Source organism: Phyllobates terribilis, unplaced genomic scaffold, assembly GCF_046119375.1.
Source record: "Phyllobates terribilis strain yellow unplaced genomic scaffold, ASM4611937v1 Scaffold_13__5_contigs__length_258822181, whole genome shotgun sequence".
In the NCBI taxonomy this organism is placed as follows: Eukaryota; Metazoa; Chordata; class Amphibia; order Anura; family Dendrobatidae; genus Phyllobates; species Phyllobates terribilis.
Genome location: NW_027362773.1, coordinates 105,007,029 through 105,027,251, shown reverse-complemented (window position 1 = coordinate 105,027,251; position 20,223 = coordinate 105,007,029). Strand labels below are relative to the sequence as shown.

The window sequence follows — 20,223 nt, the reverse complement described above, 5'->3', positions numbered from 1 at the left end:
TTTTTTTTTTTTTGCCTCTCCACGCACTTAGATTTTTTTTCCGGCTTTCCAGTGCATCAGATGATAAAATGAATGATGTCATTCAGACGTACAACTTGTCCCGCAAATAACAAGCCCTCATACGGCTATGTGGACGGAAAAATAAAAAAAGTTATGGCTCCTGGAAGAAGGGGAGGAAAAAAGAGAAAAAAAATGTCCCAGTCATGATGGGGTTAAAGCATCCAGCTATTTCTCTGAGGAATTTTCCAGACACAACAGCAAAGACTTCCTGGACTCCTCCTGCAGCAATAACCTGGAGTCTGACTCCTCCCACACGTGACTGATCACATGGTTAGTCGCCATACAAGGTACTTTAGCCCTAAAAGGCTCACAGACACGTGATTGGTCACATGGTCATGACGTCACGAAAGGTCCTTTAGTACATAGGACTCACACACGCATGTGGTTTGTCACATGGTCATGACGTCATTAAAGGTCCTGTAGCGCCGGGAGCTGGTGTCTCCGTGTACACACGTTACCTCCTCGTGTGTGGCTGATGCTGGTGACGAGGTGAGGGATCGGGAGCCGCGCTGTGCCGGGGTGACACCAGATGACAGGGGGTTTATGGGAAAGAATCCAGCACAGAGGCAGAATGTGTGCGACTTCGGGTCCAGGGCACAGTACTGGGCACCTGTCATCACTGAGGGGCACAGGAGGGCTCCATTAACCCCTTCCTGGCTAGGCCATTATTTTTCTCCCCTTGTTCTAGGAAGCATAACATTTTTTTTATGTGACTTTCACCATAGGGAATAAATAGATGGATATTCTCTTAGTGTGGACGGTTACCTAACAAATATATATATATATATATATATATATATATATATATATATATATATATATATATATTATTTTCTGGAGTTTGTTATTTTCATTACTGGAGAAAGGAGCTGATTTAACCCCTTAGCGCCATATGACGCACAGGTGACGGATAAGTACGTCATGCCGATCACACTGTGCAGCTTCTTTACTGGCACGATTAGCTAGCTGCAGGGGTCTGACCGACATACACAGCAAGGAGCAGCGTTCCTGCAGACCCTAGAAGTGTAAACTATTATATGCCCCTATCAATGGCGTCACCTGAGGAGTTTAACAAATTATGATCTCTCCCTCTGACAGCACATCACCCCTCCTCCCTTCATCAATCAGCACATCACCCCTCCCTCCCTGATTGATGAAGAATAAATTTCTCCATCAGCACATCACCCTTCCTCCCTGATGAAGATCTCTCCCCCTATCAGCACATCACCCCTCCTTCTCTGACAGATGAAGATCTCTCCCCCTATCAGCACATCACCCCTCCTTCTCTGACAGATGAAGATCTCTCCCCCTGTCAGCACATCACCCCTCCTTCTCTGACAGATGAAGATCTCTCCCCCTGTCAGCACATCACCCCTCCTTCTCTGACAGATGAAGATCTCTCCCCCTCTCAGCACATCACCCCTCCTTCTCTGACAGATGAAGATCTCTCCCCCTGTCAGCACATCACCCCTCCTTCTCTGACAGATGAAGAGCTCTCCCCCTGTCAGCACATCACCCCTCCTTCTCTGACAGATGAAGAGCTCTCCCCCTATCAGCACATCACCCCTCCTTCTCTGACAGATGAAGATCTCTCCCCCTGTCAGCACATCACTCCTCCTTCTCTGACAGACGAAGAGCTCTCCCCCTGTCAGCACGTCACCTCTCCCTCCCTAACTGATGAAGAATAGATTTCTCCCTCTATCAGCACGTCACCCCTCCCTGTCTGATTGATGAAGATCTCTCCCTCTGGCAGCACGTCACCCCTCCCTGTCTGATTTATGAAGATCTCTCCCTCTGGCAGCACGTCACCCCTCCCTGTCTGATTTATGAAGATCTCTCCCTCTGGCAGCACGTCACCCCTCCCTGTCTGATTTATGAAGATCTCTCCCTCTGGCAGCACGTCACCCCTCCTCCCTGACTGATGGAAGATATCTCCCTCTGTCAGCACGTCATCTTTCCTCCCTCCCTCCCTGATGATCTCACCCCATCAGTACATCAACCCTCCCTCCCTAGAACTACCTGCCTGACTGATGAAGGTCTCTCCCCCTTTAAGCACATCACCCCTCCCTAACTGATGAAGATCTCTCCCTCTGGCAGCAGTCATCCCTCCCTCCCTGATGAAGACCTCTCCCTCTGACAGCACGTCACCCCTCCTCCCTGACTGATGAAGATCACTCCCTCTGTCAGCACCTCCCTCCCGCCGCTTGATCGAACGGTTGCTATGGCATCCAGAGGCCTGAATTACTTTTTTTTTTCTATTTCTCCCCATAAACAGTTAATAAAGATTAGGTATTGCGCTTATATGTGCCCCAAAATGATGACACTGACAAGTACAATCCACCATACAGCTACGACGGCAAAAAGAATAAATATATTATGGCTCCTGAAGTTTGAAGATGAAGAAACGATTTGTCCTAAAAGCTAAAAATGAGCCAATCGTGAAGGGGTGTAAACTATTTTTTATAATTTTCTTTTTATTTATTTATTTTTAAAGTTTGTTTTGTTTATGTTTTTACTGGACTTGAACCTGTGATCGCTTGTACATATACAGTACATTATTGTATAATTATCTGTGCACTTACATGGCAGATACTGGAATCTTCTGTAGGCTTCCTGCTTCAATGACCACAACCCTTCCGCATCCCGCGATCTCGTTTCAGGGGCCTGATGGGTCTGGGAAATTACTCTTCCCCCTGTTCCTAACCTGTTAAATGCCTGAGTCATCTATTACAGTGGATGCTCCCGGGTGTCGACTGTATTACACAGGTGTCACCCGTGCTGTATGTAGGGAGTTCAGCTCCTGAGCGTGCTGCATATTATAAGTGCGCACATCCGCTGTACATGTACGGCCACGCAGGTATTATTACCACTTATTACATTTCTGTGCCGGTGGAGTTTTTTTTCCTGGTGCCGTTACTTACTTGCTGAGTAACTTTTTGCTTTTGTTCCCTTTTCCTTTTTCTTCCCCTTTAGATCTAGGGCATTCCTGATTTCTGGCATTGGCTCACAGTTGTCTCAGCATGGCGTTACAGGGTGAGCGGTACTGTGCGTTACATTGTTACGTCCAGCCTGGGTGACGTTGGCTTCTATTAAAGAATAAGGACACCTTTTTGGGGTTATTTATGTACTTTTGGGTTTATTTGTTGACGTCCAGAGCCGCTCACTTCCACATAGAAATTGAGAGGATGACATTACGACCCCACACACAGATTGTGGATGCATCTCTGCAAGTGTGCAGATCATAATAATAATTGTTGCCGCCTCTGCACGTCATTGGATAACCCCTTTGAGTGCATGTATTTTGGGCTAAAAATCATTTTTACAATTGGGTCTCCTTTAAAACTTTTGCACCTTTTTGGCTCTTACAGGTTCTTTTGTTTTCGTTCACATTGCAGACTGCAGAACAAGCTAACTGAGGATCTATCAGTGAGCTCGTTCTGATTTCCTAATCATTTTTACCTCTTTCTTAGCTCCTCTTAGCTGATTAATAACTACTGACCACATAAAAGGAGAGCGTGACTTTGAGGTGATCATAAATCATCTAAGGGAAGCTCAGATTAAAAAAAAAAAAAAAAAAAAACCTTATAAACTTCCAGTCAGAACAAGCTCACAAGTTTTTTTTTTTTATCTGAGTTTCTCTTAGATGATTTATGAGCACCTCAAAGTCGCGCTCTCTTTTTATGTGGTCATTAGTCATTAATCACCTGAGATTAGCTCAGAAAGAGAGACGTAATAATGTTAGAAAATTAGAACGAGCTCACTAACAGATTCTCAGTTGACTCATTCTGCAGCCAGCAATAGACTGCGCAGGCCATTGGCTCTAGAAATTAAACGGTGCAACATTTTTAATGTAACCCAATTGAAAAACTTATTTTTAGACCAAAATGCACACATATAAGTTAGAAATAGTGTCCCCAAAGATGTCCATACCGTGCATGTGTTTTCAATTGGAGAGAGGGAAATAATCTGCTTGCAGCCACCTCTTCCATCTCTCCCTCGAACAGGATGGGGCGATGTGATTAAGTTGAGTTTATTTTCTATACTATTATTTTGCCTCCTTTTTTTTTATCCTATGCAATTTTTTCTTCTCTCCTTTACCCATTTTGGACAGAAGACGATGACGCGTGGTCTCCCCCATCTGAGTCCGATATGAAAATCTTGAGAGCGCGACGTGATCGCCAAGACAAGATTAGCAGAATGATGGGCGATTACTTACTGAAGGGATACCGAATGCTCGGGGAGAGCTGCGACACATGTGGGGTGAGTCATCACCGGGCGAGCTCCATACACTTCTCTTGCCTAATTACATTGATTTTATTTTCTTTTTTTTCCCTCCTCCTCTATAGACGATATTATTACAGGACCGACAGAAAAAATTACTCTGCATCTCATGTCAGGAACTTGATTCCGATACCGAAAAAGACAACCCAGGTATTTCCAGTGTGGGGGGTATATAGTCGGCCATTGTTTCCAATGCCCTGGTCATGCTTGGCATCAACAGTGAATTTCATAACTGCATATGTTGGAATTTGTAGTGTCAGAATGGGTGGAGTGCCGCAGGTTTCTGATCCCTATTGTAGGGAATTGAATCGCTGCTTAAAGGGAGGATTTCATCCCCTCAAACTTTTTATATGCACATGTAGCTCTTTCAAGGACAAGTCCAGCAATACCTTTACATGACCAGTCTGTTCCTCCATTACTGAGAAATCGTTTTTGAATTAATAAGCAAATGAGGCTGAAGAGCTATGGTAGATCTGAAGCCTCCATCACACCAGCTCTATTCCTCAGCCAGCGCCACCTCCTCCTGCTTTACTGATGGCCTCTATGCTGTATGACATCAGGCAGGAAGAAAGGGCGGTGCTGGGCGGGGAATAGAGCTGGAGTGACAGAGGTTTCAGATCTATAGCTCTTCAGCCTCATTTGCATGCCAACTTAAACTCTGGTTTCTCAGTAACGAAGAAACGGACCATCCATGTAACGGTATTGCTGGACTTCTTTTTGAAAGAGCAACATGCGCATATAAATAATTAGGGGATTGAAATCCTGTTGACAGATTCCCTTTAAAGGGAGTCTGTCAGCATAAAAAGACTGTTCAAACCAACCACAGGTGCACCCTAAGTGTGGCCGAGCACTTGAGTGTACCCTCCACCTACTTGAATGACAGCTCTGCAGGCAGTGTAGGACAGAGGAAGATGGACAACAAGCAGGTGGGAAGGAACCGCTCAGCTACCCCAAGGGTGCATCGAGCGACTGTGCTTGGTTTGAACAGTCATTTTGCACTGACATTCGTTAAATTCCAGGTGTTTTTTTTATTATTTGTAATTTTGCTTTGACTTCATAGTCATTCACGCAGTCTCATAAGTGAATGTCACCCATACACACAAGCTTGCTTTTAGCTTTTTACATGAGATGCTCTGGACAAGTGTTTATATATCCTAACAATATACTATAAGGCTATGTTCACACACACTTTGTGTTTTGCTGCGTATTTTGCAGCAGATTTTTATGCAAATTTTCAGTTGCGTTTTGCAGTACCAGCAAAGTCTATGAGAAACCAGGATTTTCTGTTCCCATGCTGCTTTTTGTTTGCTGTGTATTTTCTGCCTTGCTTGCGTTTTTGGAAAATAGAGCATGTCACTTCTTTCAGCGTTTTTTTCAACCTTACATGTAATGGGTGGTGAAAAAACGCAGCTAATTTTTTTTAAGCATTTTTGATGGTGAAATATCGGTTCTATTTTGTGATTAGCCGTCTTGTCTTTGTCACTGAGATGGTTGTTTGTATTGGGAGAGTTTAATTAAATTAGTGATGTGTAGAGTGTAAATGTTAGCTGACCTACCTGTGGGATTGAACAATACCTGTGGCCCAGGGAGGTGTGAAATTTAATAATGCCTGTGCACCTGAAAGGCAGACCTCATAGTGTGAAAGCAAATAGTGTCATACAAACTCAATGCATTGCCAGTGTCTAAACTATTCCTGAACAATTCACCTCCCCACTTTGCCAAAAACAGAATGAGATTTTTTTTTCCACAGAACTTTATATACATGTATGAATAAAGACAGAAGGACAGTGAAGAAAAAACACAGTAAAACCGGCATTTTTGACGCAGCTGTTTTCCTGCCAGAGAAAAGTTGTCAGCAGATTTATCTGCAGAAAAAAACACAACGTGTGTGAACATAGCCTGAGTATTAACATTTGATCGTTTTTCCAGAGTGTAACTGTATAATGTGCCGCCCACTTTTCATCTAGATCACGTCCTCATTTGGGAGTCCCAGTGACCCCCCACGGACTTGTTTCTTTTTTTATTTTTTTTAACAATTAAACTCCATATTTGTTTCGCCCATCTTCGCTCCCTCTCACTTCCTTTGACTAATTTTGACTCTTTATTTTGTTTAAGTCCTCAATTCTCAAGCTGCCTTGTCTCAGGTGCGAGAACATCGGCTTTCCCTGCAGGACAGCCCTATCCTTGATGCCCCATCAGTCGTCCCCCCTGTCACCATCCTTGATTCCGATCCCATAGACGACGTCCATGCCGGTAACGTTCCCGACCCCGTAGCTTCGGCAGAGAGCGCTCTCCTAGAGAAGATGACGTGGGCCACGCACCAGCTGAAAGAAACCAGTTCTGTGGAGCACAGCGTCCAACTCTGCACCCTGATCGGCACCTGTGCCCAGAGCCTGAAGGCACTTCGAGACCTCCGACATTGAAAACGTGGGCGGTCTATTTCAGGGAAAGACTTAAGTCAACTTCTTTCTTGCAGATTCTTGCCGATTGTTTCGCAGACCCCCTCAATGGTTTCTGTGTCAGGTTACAGCCAATATAGATGGTATTATTATTCTTTTATTACTTTTTTTTTTGCTCCTGTTATCTTACTGAATGTTTAGCTGCTCGTCCAGCTTTACCAAAAAGCTTATTTATTAGATCACATTGGATGAATAAAAAGACGCTCTGATCACCATATGACTGTTTCTTTTATTTTTGGGTAATAATATATATCATGAGAGTCTTTATTTTTTAAGTAGGGTGTACAGTAATGTGTTTTTTTATTTTTTTTCCCTTTTTTTTGCAATATTTTTTGTACTTAAAGGGGTTGTCCACTACTTTGATATTGATAACTAGAGATGAGTGGATCTTTTCTTGCAACCTCGTCCAGGTCAGGGCTCTCTCGCCATGTACAGGAGCTGCACAAGTTTTCTGAGCTTCTGGGTTCCCTGGCGCGGCGTTTGAATCGCCGATCTTCCGTGACGCCATTTGTACATCATGCTTCACATGGGTGACTTATGGTAGCCGAGCATGTAATCCCCTCAATGTTTAAGTTTTTTTTAAATATGCCATATGGTTCCACTTTTTATTTAGTGCTGACCTCATTTTTTAGGGCTGTGGGGGGCCCATAGGCGCCAGCTAAGCCGCACAAACCTTTCGTACCTTTCCCTGTCCTGCCGTGGTCCCCGGCTCCCAGGTTCTGCTCACAGCATGCGGGCCTTCCATTAGCACGCCTAGTGTGCACGCTCCCCATCTCTTAAAGGGGCAGTGTGCGCACACTGAATATGCCAATAGCTGGGAGGCATATAGTATTTAAGACACACTCCCCTGTAGGGAGGTGCCATAAATCTACAATGTCCTCCTTTAGTGTTAGTTGAGTAGCCCTTGCCAGCTAGTTGTCAGATCACTTGATCTTGAATTTACTCTGTTTAGAACCTGAACCCCCTGGTCCTTGTGTGGCCAGGGCCAGGGCCTGAACCTGAACCCCCTCGTCCTTGCGTGGCCAGGGCCTGAACCTGAACCCCCTCGTCCTTGCGTGGCCAGGGCCAGAACCTGAACCCCCTGGCCCTTGCGTGGCCAGGGCCAGAACCTGAACCCCCTGGCCCTTGCGTGGCCAGGGCCAGAACCTGAACCCCCTGGCCCTTGCGTGGCCAGGGCCTGAACCTGGACCCCCTGGCCCTTGCGTGGCCAGGGCCTGAACCTGGACCCCCTGGCCCTTGCGTGGCCAGGGCCTGAACCTGGACCCCCTGGCCCTTGCGTGGCCAGGGCCTGAACCTGGACCCCCTGGCTCTTGCGTGGTCAGGGCCCGATCCCCTCGGCCCTTGTGTGGTCAGGGCCCGATCCCCTCGGCCCTTGTGTGGTCAGGGCCCAAACACGATTTCCCCCTTGTCCTTGTGTGGCCAGAGCCTGAAGCCGCACCAGCACCACCTGACACCGCTCCCTGCAGTACCTGAACCCTGTAACTGCATTGGCGGTTCCTGAACCTGAAAACGGTCCGACTGTACTTGAACCAACACCAGTGTCTGTCCTGGTTAGCGTTCCAGAGTCCTTAGTGTCGGAGCCTGTTCCAATATCCAAATCCAGCCCTGCATGTAAAATCATAACTTTTTTCCGAATTTTCATAATTGACAATCGGGAGCGCCATATCTCAGCCTAATGAGGAGCGCACTGCTGAAAATGTTAGGATGCCGCCATACCCCTGCCCAGTCTCACTTGCTCCTCCTCTCCCAGGGCCGACCTTCCAGAATTGCTAGATTCCCAGAGTTCTTGCTGTGGATTCTGTCTCTGGAGTTCAAGAAGTCTCCACTTTTTCTGGAAGCCTAAGGCTATGTGCCCACGATGCAGAAATGCTCCGGATTTTTCCTGAGCGTTCCTGCATCTCCCTGGCAGAAAAAAATGCATGCGGATTGTACATGCGGATTGTACATGTTTTTTCCTGCCAGGGACATGCGGATGTGAAGCGTTCTTCACTTGCATTTCCGCATGCGGGTTGACAAGCGATTTTAGCATCACTTGGAAAGTGCTTGACAACTTGGTCACACTATATAAATCCATGCAACCGACATGGATTTTATATAGTGTGAGCAAGTTAATAGTTAAAAAAGAATAAAAATGGTTAAAAAAAAAACATTATACTCACCTTCCGATGGCCCCCGGTCTCCTTATCCGATGCGTCCGGTCTTCCCGGTGTCTCGCGGTTGTGTAAAAGGACCTTACATGACGTTATTTAGTCATGTGACCGGTCACGCGACCACAGACGTCAGCAATCGCGTGACCCGTCACATGATTAAATGTTGTCATGGCAGGTCCTTTTAGAGCATCGCGAACCGCCAGGGAGCCAGGACGCATCACTAAGGAGACCGGGGGACATCAGAAGGTGAGTATAATGTTTTTTTATTTTAAATTCTCTTTTTTTTACAGGTACTGTGGTACCCGGGTCCGGAGGAGAGTCTCCTCTTCTCTAAACCCGGGTACCATCCGCACATTGAATCGCTTTTATATCCGCATGTAGTCATGCGGACATTAAGCGATTCAATGCAAGTCAATGGCGTCAATTATGCTGCGTGTCCGCAAAATAATTGGTAGTGCTGCGTTTTTTTCCGCAATAATAATCCGCAGCGGAAATTTCCGCAGCATGTGCATAGCACATGCGGATTATCATTGGGGAACATCGCAGGCCTTCTACCAAGCGTTTTTTAAGCGTTTCTGTGGCGGAATCGCCGCTGTGGAAACGCTTAAAAACGCGTAGTGGGCACACAGCCTAAGGGAAAGTTGGCAAGTACCGTATTTTTCGGACTATAAGACGCACTTTTTTCCTCCAAAATTTTGGAGGAAAGTGGGGGGGTGCGTCTTATAGTCCGATATACATAAATACTGTGGCTGTGGGTGGTGGGGGAAGCGGCGGAGTAGTGGGGCACAGGAGGCAGCAGCCGCCTGCTGCAGCCTACACTGTGCCCGCTACTAAAGAAAATTAATATTCACTGCTCCCCACGCCCATGGGCATGGGGAGCAGTGAATATATATCTTCCTTAATAGCAGGAACACTGTGCCTGCAGCGCGGCTCTTGGTATGTATGGCGCCCTTCATCCCGATATGTATGGCCCCTCCTCATCCCTCTTCCTGGTATGTATGGCACCCTTCATTGCTGTAGGTATGGCCCCATACATACAGGGGAGAAGGGTGCCATACATACCAGGAAGAGGGATAAGGGGGGGCCATACATACAGTGATGAAGAGTGCCATACATACCAGGATAGGTGTGAGGGGGGGGCCATGCATACCAGGATGGCTGATTGGGGTGCCATGCTTACCAGGATTGTGGATTGGGGTGCTATGCATATCAGGATGGGCCACGTATACCAGGAAGGAGGGGCCATACATACCAGGATGGAAAATATTAACAGAATTGGGGGACATTACCCCAATACCAGTGTCAGCAGCAGACCCCCTCCCCCATAACAGGGCATCATGACAACATTTTTTGCTTAATTTTTTTTTCTATTTTCGTCCTCTAAAACCTAGGTTCGTCTTATAGTCCGAAAAATGCGGTAAGTGTAAAATACTGACCGAAATACTGGAAAATGGCCCTATGCAGTGTGAGCGTTAATGGTAGACTATCACAGCATTTGTGGAATCTATAAATACACCTAAGTGGAAGTGATTTTTTTTTTTTCATCTTTTTGTAATTGTGGCAGCTGCTTTGTTTTTTGAGAAGGATTTCATTTTTTCCCCCTTGGTTTTGATTTATTTTCTCGGTGTTTGTCACAGCACGACACCTATTGTTTCCTGTATAGTAAATCAATATTTTAAGCCCGAGCTTTCCATTTCATGCAGCGTACGTACTTTCTGCAGCTGTTCCTATGGAAACCCGGCATTTTTTTTTTACCATTGGAGAATGATGTCATTTGCTTTCTTTTTTCACCCCCCCCCTCAATCTTATGGAGTCTGAAGGGAATACATCATTGGCACCTCAGTAGCTTAAATAGCAAAAACCAGGTATGGATCGAGTGTTGTAGATCCAGGTGAATCCATCCACGTGTGGTCCTAGAGGCCTCCAGCAGATCTCATCCCAGGTGAGGTTATTCCATTGTTTTTTCTGAATTGTTCTCATGTAAAAAAAACAACATTAAATAATGAATTTCTAATAATAATTAAATAATGAATATTTTATATATATTATATTTTGTTTAATTTTTTTCTATTTTTTTATTTGCAGCTGAAATTAATAGATAAAAAAAATAGATTAAAAACTCACTAGAAGGGGGGAAACTAGGACTGACTGATCCCGCTGATGTCACAAAGGGTGTATATATAGGATGTGGGGGTGTCCTCTTTTGGGAAAATGCTCAACAGCTGCAACATATCATTTTTCCTTCCTTGAATAAAACATTTTGATATTTAAAGTAACCATCATTTAATTTTTATTTAATAAATGAATAGTACACGTGAAAATAAGCAACTTTGTAATATATTTTATCAGAGAAATCTGCTTCTTTCTCCTCCTGGACTGATCTTTCATTCTCAAAATTCTCAATTTACAGATAAAATCTGTATTCAGTGAAGATAGATTACATGACTGAGATAGGAGATGACAGTTGGTGCTCATAAGATTCTATGCAGAAAGGAGGAGCTTTGCCTCTAGCTTCTCCTTGCTACATAGAACCTTATGAGCTCCAACTGTCATCACTTAGGAGATAGCAGATGATAGTTGGGGCTCAAGGTTTTATGTAGGAGGAGAAGGGAGGAGCTAGAGGCAGAGCTCCTCCCTCCTACATAGGCGATGATAGTTGGTGGTCATAAGATTCTATGTAGGAGGGAGGAGCTCTGCCTCTAGCTCCTCCCTTCTACATAAGAGATGAAAGTTGGTGCTCATAAGATTCTATGCAGAAAGGAGCTTTGCCTCTAGCCCCTCTCTCCTACATAGAACCTTATGAGCACCAACTGTCATCACCTAGCAGATGACAGTTGGGGCTCATAAAGTTCTATGTAGGAGGAGAAGGGAGGAGCTAGGGGCAGAGGTCCTCCCTCCTACATAGGGGATGACAGTTGGTGTTCATGAGATTCTATGTAGGAGGGAGGAGCTCTGCCTCAAGCTCCTCCCTTCTCCTACATAGGAGATGACAGTTGGTGCTCATAAGATTCTATGCAGAAAGGAGGAGCTTTGCCTCTAGCTCCTCCCTTCTACATAAAACCTTATGAGCACCAACTGTCATCACCTAGCAGATGACAGTTGGGGCTCATAAGATTCTATTTAGGAGGAGAAGGGAGGAGCTAGAGGCAGAGCTCCCTCCTAGATAGGGGATGACAGTTGGTGCTCATAAGATTCTATCTCAGTAATGTAATCTGTCTTCACTGAATATAGAGTTTACCCATAAATTGAGAATTTTGAGAATGAAAATGGAAATTCTGGGACAACTTTGTAAATGCTGCGTCAGGTGCCAGGAGACCAATAATGATTGGATTTCACACTATGTTGCACCATTTACCCTCTGTAGCCACTGTGCTCCACTGTCTGCAGAATGACTTAAATGATAAGTTTGTCCTGACGTTCAGGACTCTTTTCTGAGCGCTTATAAGGTGATTTATAAACACAAAGTTTGGCTCAACTTTCATATCTCTCATGAATCAGTTCTGAGGAGCCCAGAAGAGGGAAATTAGGGCAACTCTTGTCAGAAGGAGCTCACTGACAGATTCTCACTTAACTCATTCAGCAATAGACAATAAAACATAAAAGAAGGCAAACCGTGCAACATTTTTAATAAATCCCAAACGCATAAAAGAATATTTTCTGCCAAAAAATACATGAATTTAAAGGGGAGGGGGGAGTGTCTCAGTTTTAACAATGCACAACCCCCTGTTGGTGTCCAGATTGTCACTTTAAAGTGGTATTCCCTTCTCCCAGATCCTATCCCAATATGTAGTAGGTGTAATAATATTAATATTAGCAAATACCTCCAATTAGAAATGTAGTACAGTTCCTCTGATTCGCTATGTCACTTATCCCATGTACAGCGCATTACAGTAGCTTAGGTCTCCATGGTGATGACCAGTCATATAGTGACAGTTAGTTGTTAGTGGTCGTCACCATGGAGATCTAAGCTACTGCACTGCCCTGCACATGTGGTAAGTGGCATAGCTTATCAGAAGAACTACACTACATTTCTAATTGGAGATATTTACTAATATTATTAATATTACACCTAGTACATATTCGGTAGACTTACACTCTAACCCTTATCTCAGACACACACAAGGGCCAATTTCATAGGAAGCAAATTTCTCAAAGTTTTGGGAGTGAACGAGGAAACTCACACAAGCCCAGAGAAAGCACAGAGGCTTCTAAAACCTGTTTTGAAACTCCACGTGACTCGGCAGACAGCTTGTTACAAATTGCAGTGCATTGTATATGCATGGCCCGTGTAGCCCTAGCCTTAGGTGATGTGTCTGATGGGTGTGGTGTGTTTGCTTCATTTGTACAGGTGGATGTAACAATTTTTCTAAATATATGTCTGTATTCTAAATACATGCTTTCATTATGATGGTATAGTAATGACTTATACAGTAAGTTTTACAGGTACCTAACTGGGGTGCTCCAGTGCTTTCCCCTTAAAGGGGCATTTCTGTTCATTGGATAGGGAATATCTTTCCTATCACAGGGGTCCGACCACTGGAACCTCCACCGATTCCATGAACCGAGGCTCTGAAGCAGTGGAAAGAGAGCACTGTCTGTGGGTTACTTTGAAGGAAACATTAGCCGGAAGACCGCTGAGAAGTCAACAGAGACCTGAGAGAGAGAATTTTAAAGGGGTTGTCCAGGACTTTTTTTTTTAATATGTGCTTAAAAAATAATAGGCGGTTCAGCTTCTCCACGTCAACAGAGCAGCTCTTCTTCTTTCGGGCTGCTCTGTTGACGGGACGTGATAGTGTTTGACCATTGGCTCCCCGCAATTAAGCAGCGGGGAGCCAACTGTCAATCAGCTTGATGTCGGCAGTCACGCACCATCAACAGAGAAGAATGGAAGAGAAGCTGCTGCTCTGTTGATATGATGTCAGTAGAAGCCACTGAATCGCCGGAAGGAGCGATCTGTCACCGCTCTGTGCCGGCAGAGATCGGCTCCGGGCACATCAGGCAGGTAGTTAGCAATTACGTGCCTGTTAGTTCTTAAGCACATTGTAAAAATAAAAAATAGTCCCGGATAATGCCTTTAATGTGTTCTGAAATCCCAGATAACGCCCTTAGTGTGTTCTGAAATCCCGGATAATGCCTTTAGTGTGTTCTGAAATCCCAGATAGCGCCTTTAGTGTGTTCTGAAATCCCAGATAGCGCCTTTAGTGTGTTCTGAAATCCCAGATAACGCCTTTAGTGGGTTCTGAAATCCCAGATGGCGCCTTTAGTGGGTTCTGAAATCCCAGATAGCGCCTTTAGTGGGTTCTGAAATCCTAGATAGCGCCTTTAGTGGGTTCTGAAATCCCAGATAGCGCCTTTAGTGGGTTCTGAAATCCCAGATAGCGCCTTTAGTGGGTTCTGAAATCCCAGATAGCGCCTTTAGTGGGTTCTGAAATCCCAGATAGCGCCTTTAGTGGGTTCTGAAATCCCAGATAGCGCCTTTAGTGGGTTCTGAAATCCCAGATAATACCTTTAGTGTGTTCTGAAATCCCGGATAACGCCTTTAGTGTGTTCTGAAATCCCAGATAATGCCTTTAGTGTGTTCTGAAATCCCGGATAACGCCTTTAGTGTGTTCTGAAATCCCGGATAATGCCTTTAGTGTGTTCTGAAATGCATGTGCAAGTACACTATCTACAATGTACTGCAACAGGCAAGTTCTGTGCTTCATATGAAAATTGTAACCATCAAGGCTTGTTGTGCCACTGCAATTTCAGCAAAGAAAAAGTCAATGTGTGACTGTGGCAGCGGTCGATCATGCGCACTGCCGCTCCATTCATTCTTATGGGAGGGCCGAAGGACAACCAAGCGCTGTGCTCCGTTATCTTCCCGGTTCCATTAAGAATGAATGGAGCAGAGATGTGCATATAATCAACTACTGCTCCAGTATCTCAGCATCAGTGGGCATCCCAGCGGTCGGAACCCCATTAATTGGGACGTTAGCCCCTAACCAGTGGACAGGGAATAACTTCCAAGTTTGAGAACTTAGAACATAAAAAGGTATTCTCAAAAATTGGAAGTTATTCCCCGGACCAAGCCAGAGTTAAGTGACATGTAAAACTTACTGTATAAGTCATTACTATAGTAGTTAAAATTTACTTTTTCTTTACTTAAATTGCAGTGGCACAACAAAACCTTGACGGTTACAATTCTCATATGAGGCACAGAACTTGTTGGTTGCAGTTCTCTTTAAGCTGCATAAACGCAATAAAATGAAACCTTATTTGTTGAGATCCGATGTGGCAGTCATGAGAAACCTACAAGAGAAGCCATATGCAAATCTTGCTGTAAGTGCACTGGGGGTGTGTCATGTTACTCTGGCTGTTTCTTCCAAGTGCACTGACACGCCCCCAGTGCACTAAGAGCCTAATTTTCTTATGGATTCTATGCTAAATTTCTCATGACTGGTACATCCGATCTTTACAAAAAAAAGTTATCATTTTTATTGGGGAACAAGAGCCCACCCAGCCATACTATTACTTCCACATGCTGATAGGTTACGCAATAGGAACTTACAGGCATATTAATGGAAAAATTCTGATATATGTTTTATATTAATAAGTACACCTACAGCTATATGTATATCCTCAAGGACCATGCACTGTTGCACCATATCAGCGCCTGTAATGAGAAGTCGGAGTCTTGTTTAGTTTGGAGTTAATGACATATATTGCCACTTTAAACTTTCTTCCCTTCTCCGATGACATCACCTTTTTCCAGCTGTTCCGACCCCACCTTTTCTTAAAGTGGCCTGCCCGGCAAGTTTGTAATGTTTCTTTCAAGTTAAGACAGGAAAAGCAAACTTGTGGCTTGCCAGAGCAGATATCTGAAGCTGAGAATGTCCCCACCCAGAGGGCCTGCCTGTGAGTGACATCCCATAGGATTCTACCTGGAAAAAACTTTCTAACTTTCTAAAAAGTTGTGAAAGTAATGTAATTTGTACCTATTGAAGATGGAACTTATAGGAAAAGTACAAAATATCATATTTTTATTATAGTGATCAGACCTAATGGTATATGACATGAAACCTTGATGGACAGTTCATGTGATCACTTTTGCAAAACTCCAGACATCGTGATCGCAGAACACAATGATAGCAGCCATTCACACTGCTCTCCGGGATCCGGAAATTACAAAGACATTTCCAATTTGACATCTTGACACAATTCATCCCCTCAACATCAATGCCCTGTTCAGATGATTGGCTAATATATACCTCAAACTGTCAAACATAATATAATAAGTCCCTAAAGGGGTTGTCCAGGCTTGGGGGTCAAGTCTGCAGTCGCTCTATGTGCAGTGTGTGTGCTGTCAAGATTCTCTGGTGGGTGCGTGACCGCAAGTATGCGATTTGCATATATGCGGTCACATGCTGACTAGACGTGCGGACACGTCTAGTTGGAATGTGGCCGGAAGTATGTAATTCGTGCATTTGAGATCACATGATCCTGGCACTGGAGAATCCTGACAGCGCGCACTGAGCTAATTGATTTATCTGTGATGCAGATCAATGGTATTGCTCTGACATCTCACCCATATGACAATCAGTGAAAGGGTCTTCAAAAATTTAGTAGGAAAGGGCTGTGGCACGAATTTGGAGAGTGCAGGGAGGTCAGTTACAGAGGTAACTCATTTTATGCAAGTTGCTTAGACCTCAACTACCTTTTATCTCATGCTGCAGAATAATGATATTAATATTTGCACCATATTGCTGACACATTGGCGGCTCTGAGCTGCTCATGCGGCTGCGGTGTAGAGCACCGGCGGTGAGCGACAGTGACAGAATTAGTGTCACCTCTAGGAATATCTTGCAGCTGTCATTGCCTGTCAGTTCTCCTTTCACACAGAATGACAATGACGGAGGGAACAGTGTGACAGCTGAGAGGAGATGGCATGGGGTGGGGAATATAGAAGGGCAGAGGGTGGGAGCGGTTTAACCCCTTGTGATCTGTAAACCACGCCGTACGCGTCTCCATGGCTAATAATCATCTGGACATATGAGACTAAAATAGTACAAGCTATTTTGAAAAGTTTTTTTTTTTTTCTTTTTTATTGTTTCAGGGTCAGATATGATGTTTGACATTCTGTTCCTGGGATTTAGGATAGCCCCTATATATTTTTTATTGACCATACATTGCATTTACACACATAAGTGTGAGAGAATTGCAATTGATTGAAATTCATACAAACTTTTTGAATTTTGTGCCTTTATCAAAGTGTGTAAAGCCCCAATTATTTACTGCCAAATCACATTATGTTTTCCCTTTAAAGTGAATCTGTCATCAGGTTTTTACCGCCTAATCTGAGAGTAGCATGATGTAGAGAAAGAGTCCCTGATTCCAGCGATGTGTCACTGACTGGGCTGCTTGCTGTAGGTTTCATACAATCACTGTTTTCTCAGCAGGAGATTTTCACTAGAAGACTAGTAAGTAAACCTTCTGCCATGAAGTCCAATCCCACCCCCCACCACTGATTGGCACAGAGCAGAGTTGCCATCTGTTGGGTAAATGGGAGCTATGGATACATTTGATATATGATCTAAAGCTGCAGGAAGACACAATGTGAACAGAGCCACAAAAGGCACACAATTAAAGATTATCTGTCTTGAAAATCCAAATGTCCCAGGGTGATCAAATGGTCATAGAAAAGTTTTTGAAACTTCTTTGAAGGCAACAGAACGGGAAGACAGCACAAAATAAAACACTAACATTTTCTGTGCCGGAAACAAACGCTTGATTATCACCATTTTTTAACTACTAGATGTTGAATGGATGTAATAGAAACATCAGTTTAAAGTGGTTTTATGGATTTTTTTAGTGTCTTTTTCTTCTTGTACATTTGCAAAGTTTTTGAAATTATTTTAGTAAACCTACAGTGAAAAATGCCCAAAGAAAGATTTTTTTAAGTCACTTTTCTCTTTGCTGTTTTTTGTGCCAAATTTTTCACAATTGCATTTGTTCCTATTTTCTGTGGAATTTTTGATGTTTTGCGCCTTTTTTTTTGGTTTACACCAAATCCATCATTTGCGCCTTTTTCTAATTCAATTTATATGTGATCGCCTGCTTTTCTTTTTAGTCTTTCCGGTGGGGTTTAGGGTCTCTAGATGTTTTTGTTTGATTCATTATTTAAGACTTTTCAAAAAGTTGAAAAAAATTTCACAAATGTATTTCAGGTCCCCCAAGGAGTGATTTTATGTTCAACTGAAATTTTTCTGCTAAAAATTGCCCAAAATAGTTGAAGACAGGAAAAAAAAACACCATTTTTGATTTTGTGCAAAATTCATGACGCACATGATAAATTTGACGCAAAGAAAAAGTCAGCAACTACCGCAAGATGAAAAAAAAAATGTTTAAAAAAAAAAATGCAAATGACTAATCAGCCCCGTTGCGGATAAAGTTGAATGATCTGCTAAAAATGACCCAAAATTTGCATAAATATTTTAGGCCTATATAAATTCTCTCCTAAAGCACATTTGCCCAAAAATGTTTTGATTTTTTAAAAAGTTGCAATTGCTGAATCAGCTGAAAATATCTGGAAATCCCAAACTGTGACCACATATAAAAAAAATAGAAAACGTATAAAATAGACTTAAAAAGAAGGAACAAATTAAAAGACTAATAAGGCACAAAAAAACAGGTGAAAAACACCATAAAACAGGCAAAAAAGGACCAAGTGGACTAATGGATTGGACCTCATATCTACAGCATTTTGCATGTTGTGGAGTTTTAATTTAATTTTGTGGGTAACTGACACTTTTTTCAATTGTTTAGCTACAATTTGGAATCACAGGCTGGAAACTATTCATACTATAAGACAATTTATACTTCTCCATCCTGCTGCATCAACTTCTGGATTTGGCTAAAAAAAAAGTCATAAAAATGCTGGTGCAAAATTTGGACCTGGGCCCCTAGCTGCAAGTTGGTCAGATGTATGCGCCTTTGTGGCAGTCTAGATCCTATAAACATATGCGTTCGCTCCCCCCGTGTAATAATGTCCCTCATCCTGGCCCCTTCCAGTATTAATCTCCTCCCTTTTCTGGTTCCTTTCCTGTTTCATTGTCCCCCATCCTGGACCACTTCCTATAATAATGTCCCCCATCCTGGGCCCCTTCCTGTAATGAAGTCCCCCATCCTGGGCCCCTTACTATAATAATGTCCCCCAACCTTGGCCCCTTCCTGTAATGATGTCCCCCATCCTGGGCCCCTTACTATAATATTGTCCCCCCAACCTTGGCCCCTTCCTATAATAATGTCTCCTATCCTGAGCCCAAACCTGTCTACCTTCTAAGAGAGGTAGTTAGCCTTTAATTAAATATCTGACTCCTTTATAAGCCTCGTAGCATTACCAGAGATAAATGCTATGTCAGAAATTCATCCCGAGGTGGCCTGTTTCAGGGTGTTTGCCCCCTCATCAGTGTAGAGCAAAGTCTGGCCAGCTGAGTGAAATGCCCTTGAGGCAACAGAGGAGGTAGTCCTGGTTCTCTTTAAAGAGTCCAGTTGAGTATGAAGCATATCAAAATCTATGAAGTTTTTTTTAAAGCAGAAATCACTTCAGGAAAGTCTCCATATTGGGGAGTTTTTGATAGTGTTTTTCTTTTCCTGGAGAGGTTTTAGAAGAGTTTTTTTGCAGCCTTTTGAGTGGACTGTGCCAACAGCTTTCCTTCAAGAATTGCTTCAAAGTGACATGCACTTTCTTTTTTTCAAAAAGCGTTTTCTTTTCCTATCAGTAAAGAATAGAAATGAAGATGAAGAGACTCCCAAGCATTTTGTAGTGGGGTTTTTTTAGGAGGAATTTGGAGAATATCCAATAATTCCAGAAAAAACTCAGTGTGAACATAGCCTAAGGATATGTACCAATCAAAATTTTTGAGGTGGTCATAAATGACAACTTTTTCAAGTGGGAACCACTTCAAGAAATTTTGGGACATTTTTGGATTAATTTTTCGATTCTTGAAGTGGTTTTGAAAGTTTGTTTTTTTTCCTGAAGCGTTTTTTGAAGTCTTTTGATTGGACGGTGCATAGTTTGAGTAGATTCCACCAAAAGAAGTGACATGCACTTTTCTTTTTCCTACCTGATGTTTTTCAAAACCTAAAGCGGTAATAAAAAAAACGCTCAAAACCCTGAATATATGAACAGCAAAATGGTTTTAAGATAGAAATGAAGAGGAAACATTTTTCTAGTGTTTTTTAAATGATTTTTCAACTGTTTCTGGAGAAAATCCGCTCCAAATGGAGAATCC

At 43.3% G+C, this 20,223-nt stretch overlaps 1 protein-coding gene across 2 annotated transcripts; it reads left to right on the top strand.

The window, feature by feature from the left end:
• The first annotated feature begins 393 nt into the window (after positions 1–393).
• ZNRD2 (zinc ribbon domain containing 2) lies at positions 394–7,017 on the top strand. 2 transcript variants are annotated; one of them, XM_073659476.1, is made up of 5 exons: positions 394–549; positions 3,034–3,093; positions 4,175–4,320; positions 4,407–4,491; positions 6,457–7,017. In XM_073659476.1, exons 2-5 carry the CDS (start codon positions 3,081–3,083, stop codon positions 6,762–6,764), a joined length of 552 nt encoding a protein of 183 aa, XP_073515577.1. In that variant the 5' UTR covers positions 394–549; positions 3,034–3,080; the 3' UTR covers positions 6,765–7,017. The 2 variants fall into 2 exon arrangements, with proteins under 2 accessions (XP_073515577.1, XP_073515576.1); XM_073659475.1 differs by having other exon boundaries at positions 4,172–4,320.
• Positions 7,018–20,223: the final 13,206 nt, after the last annotated feature.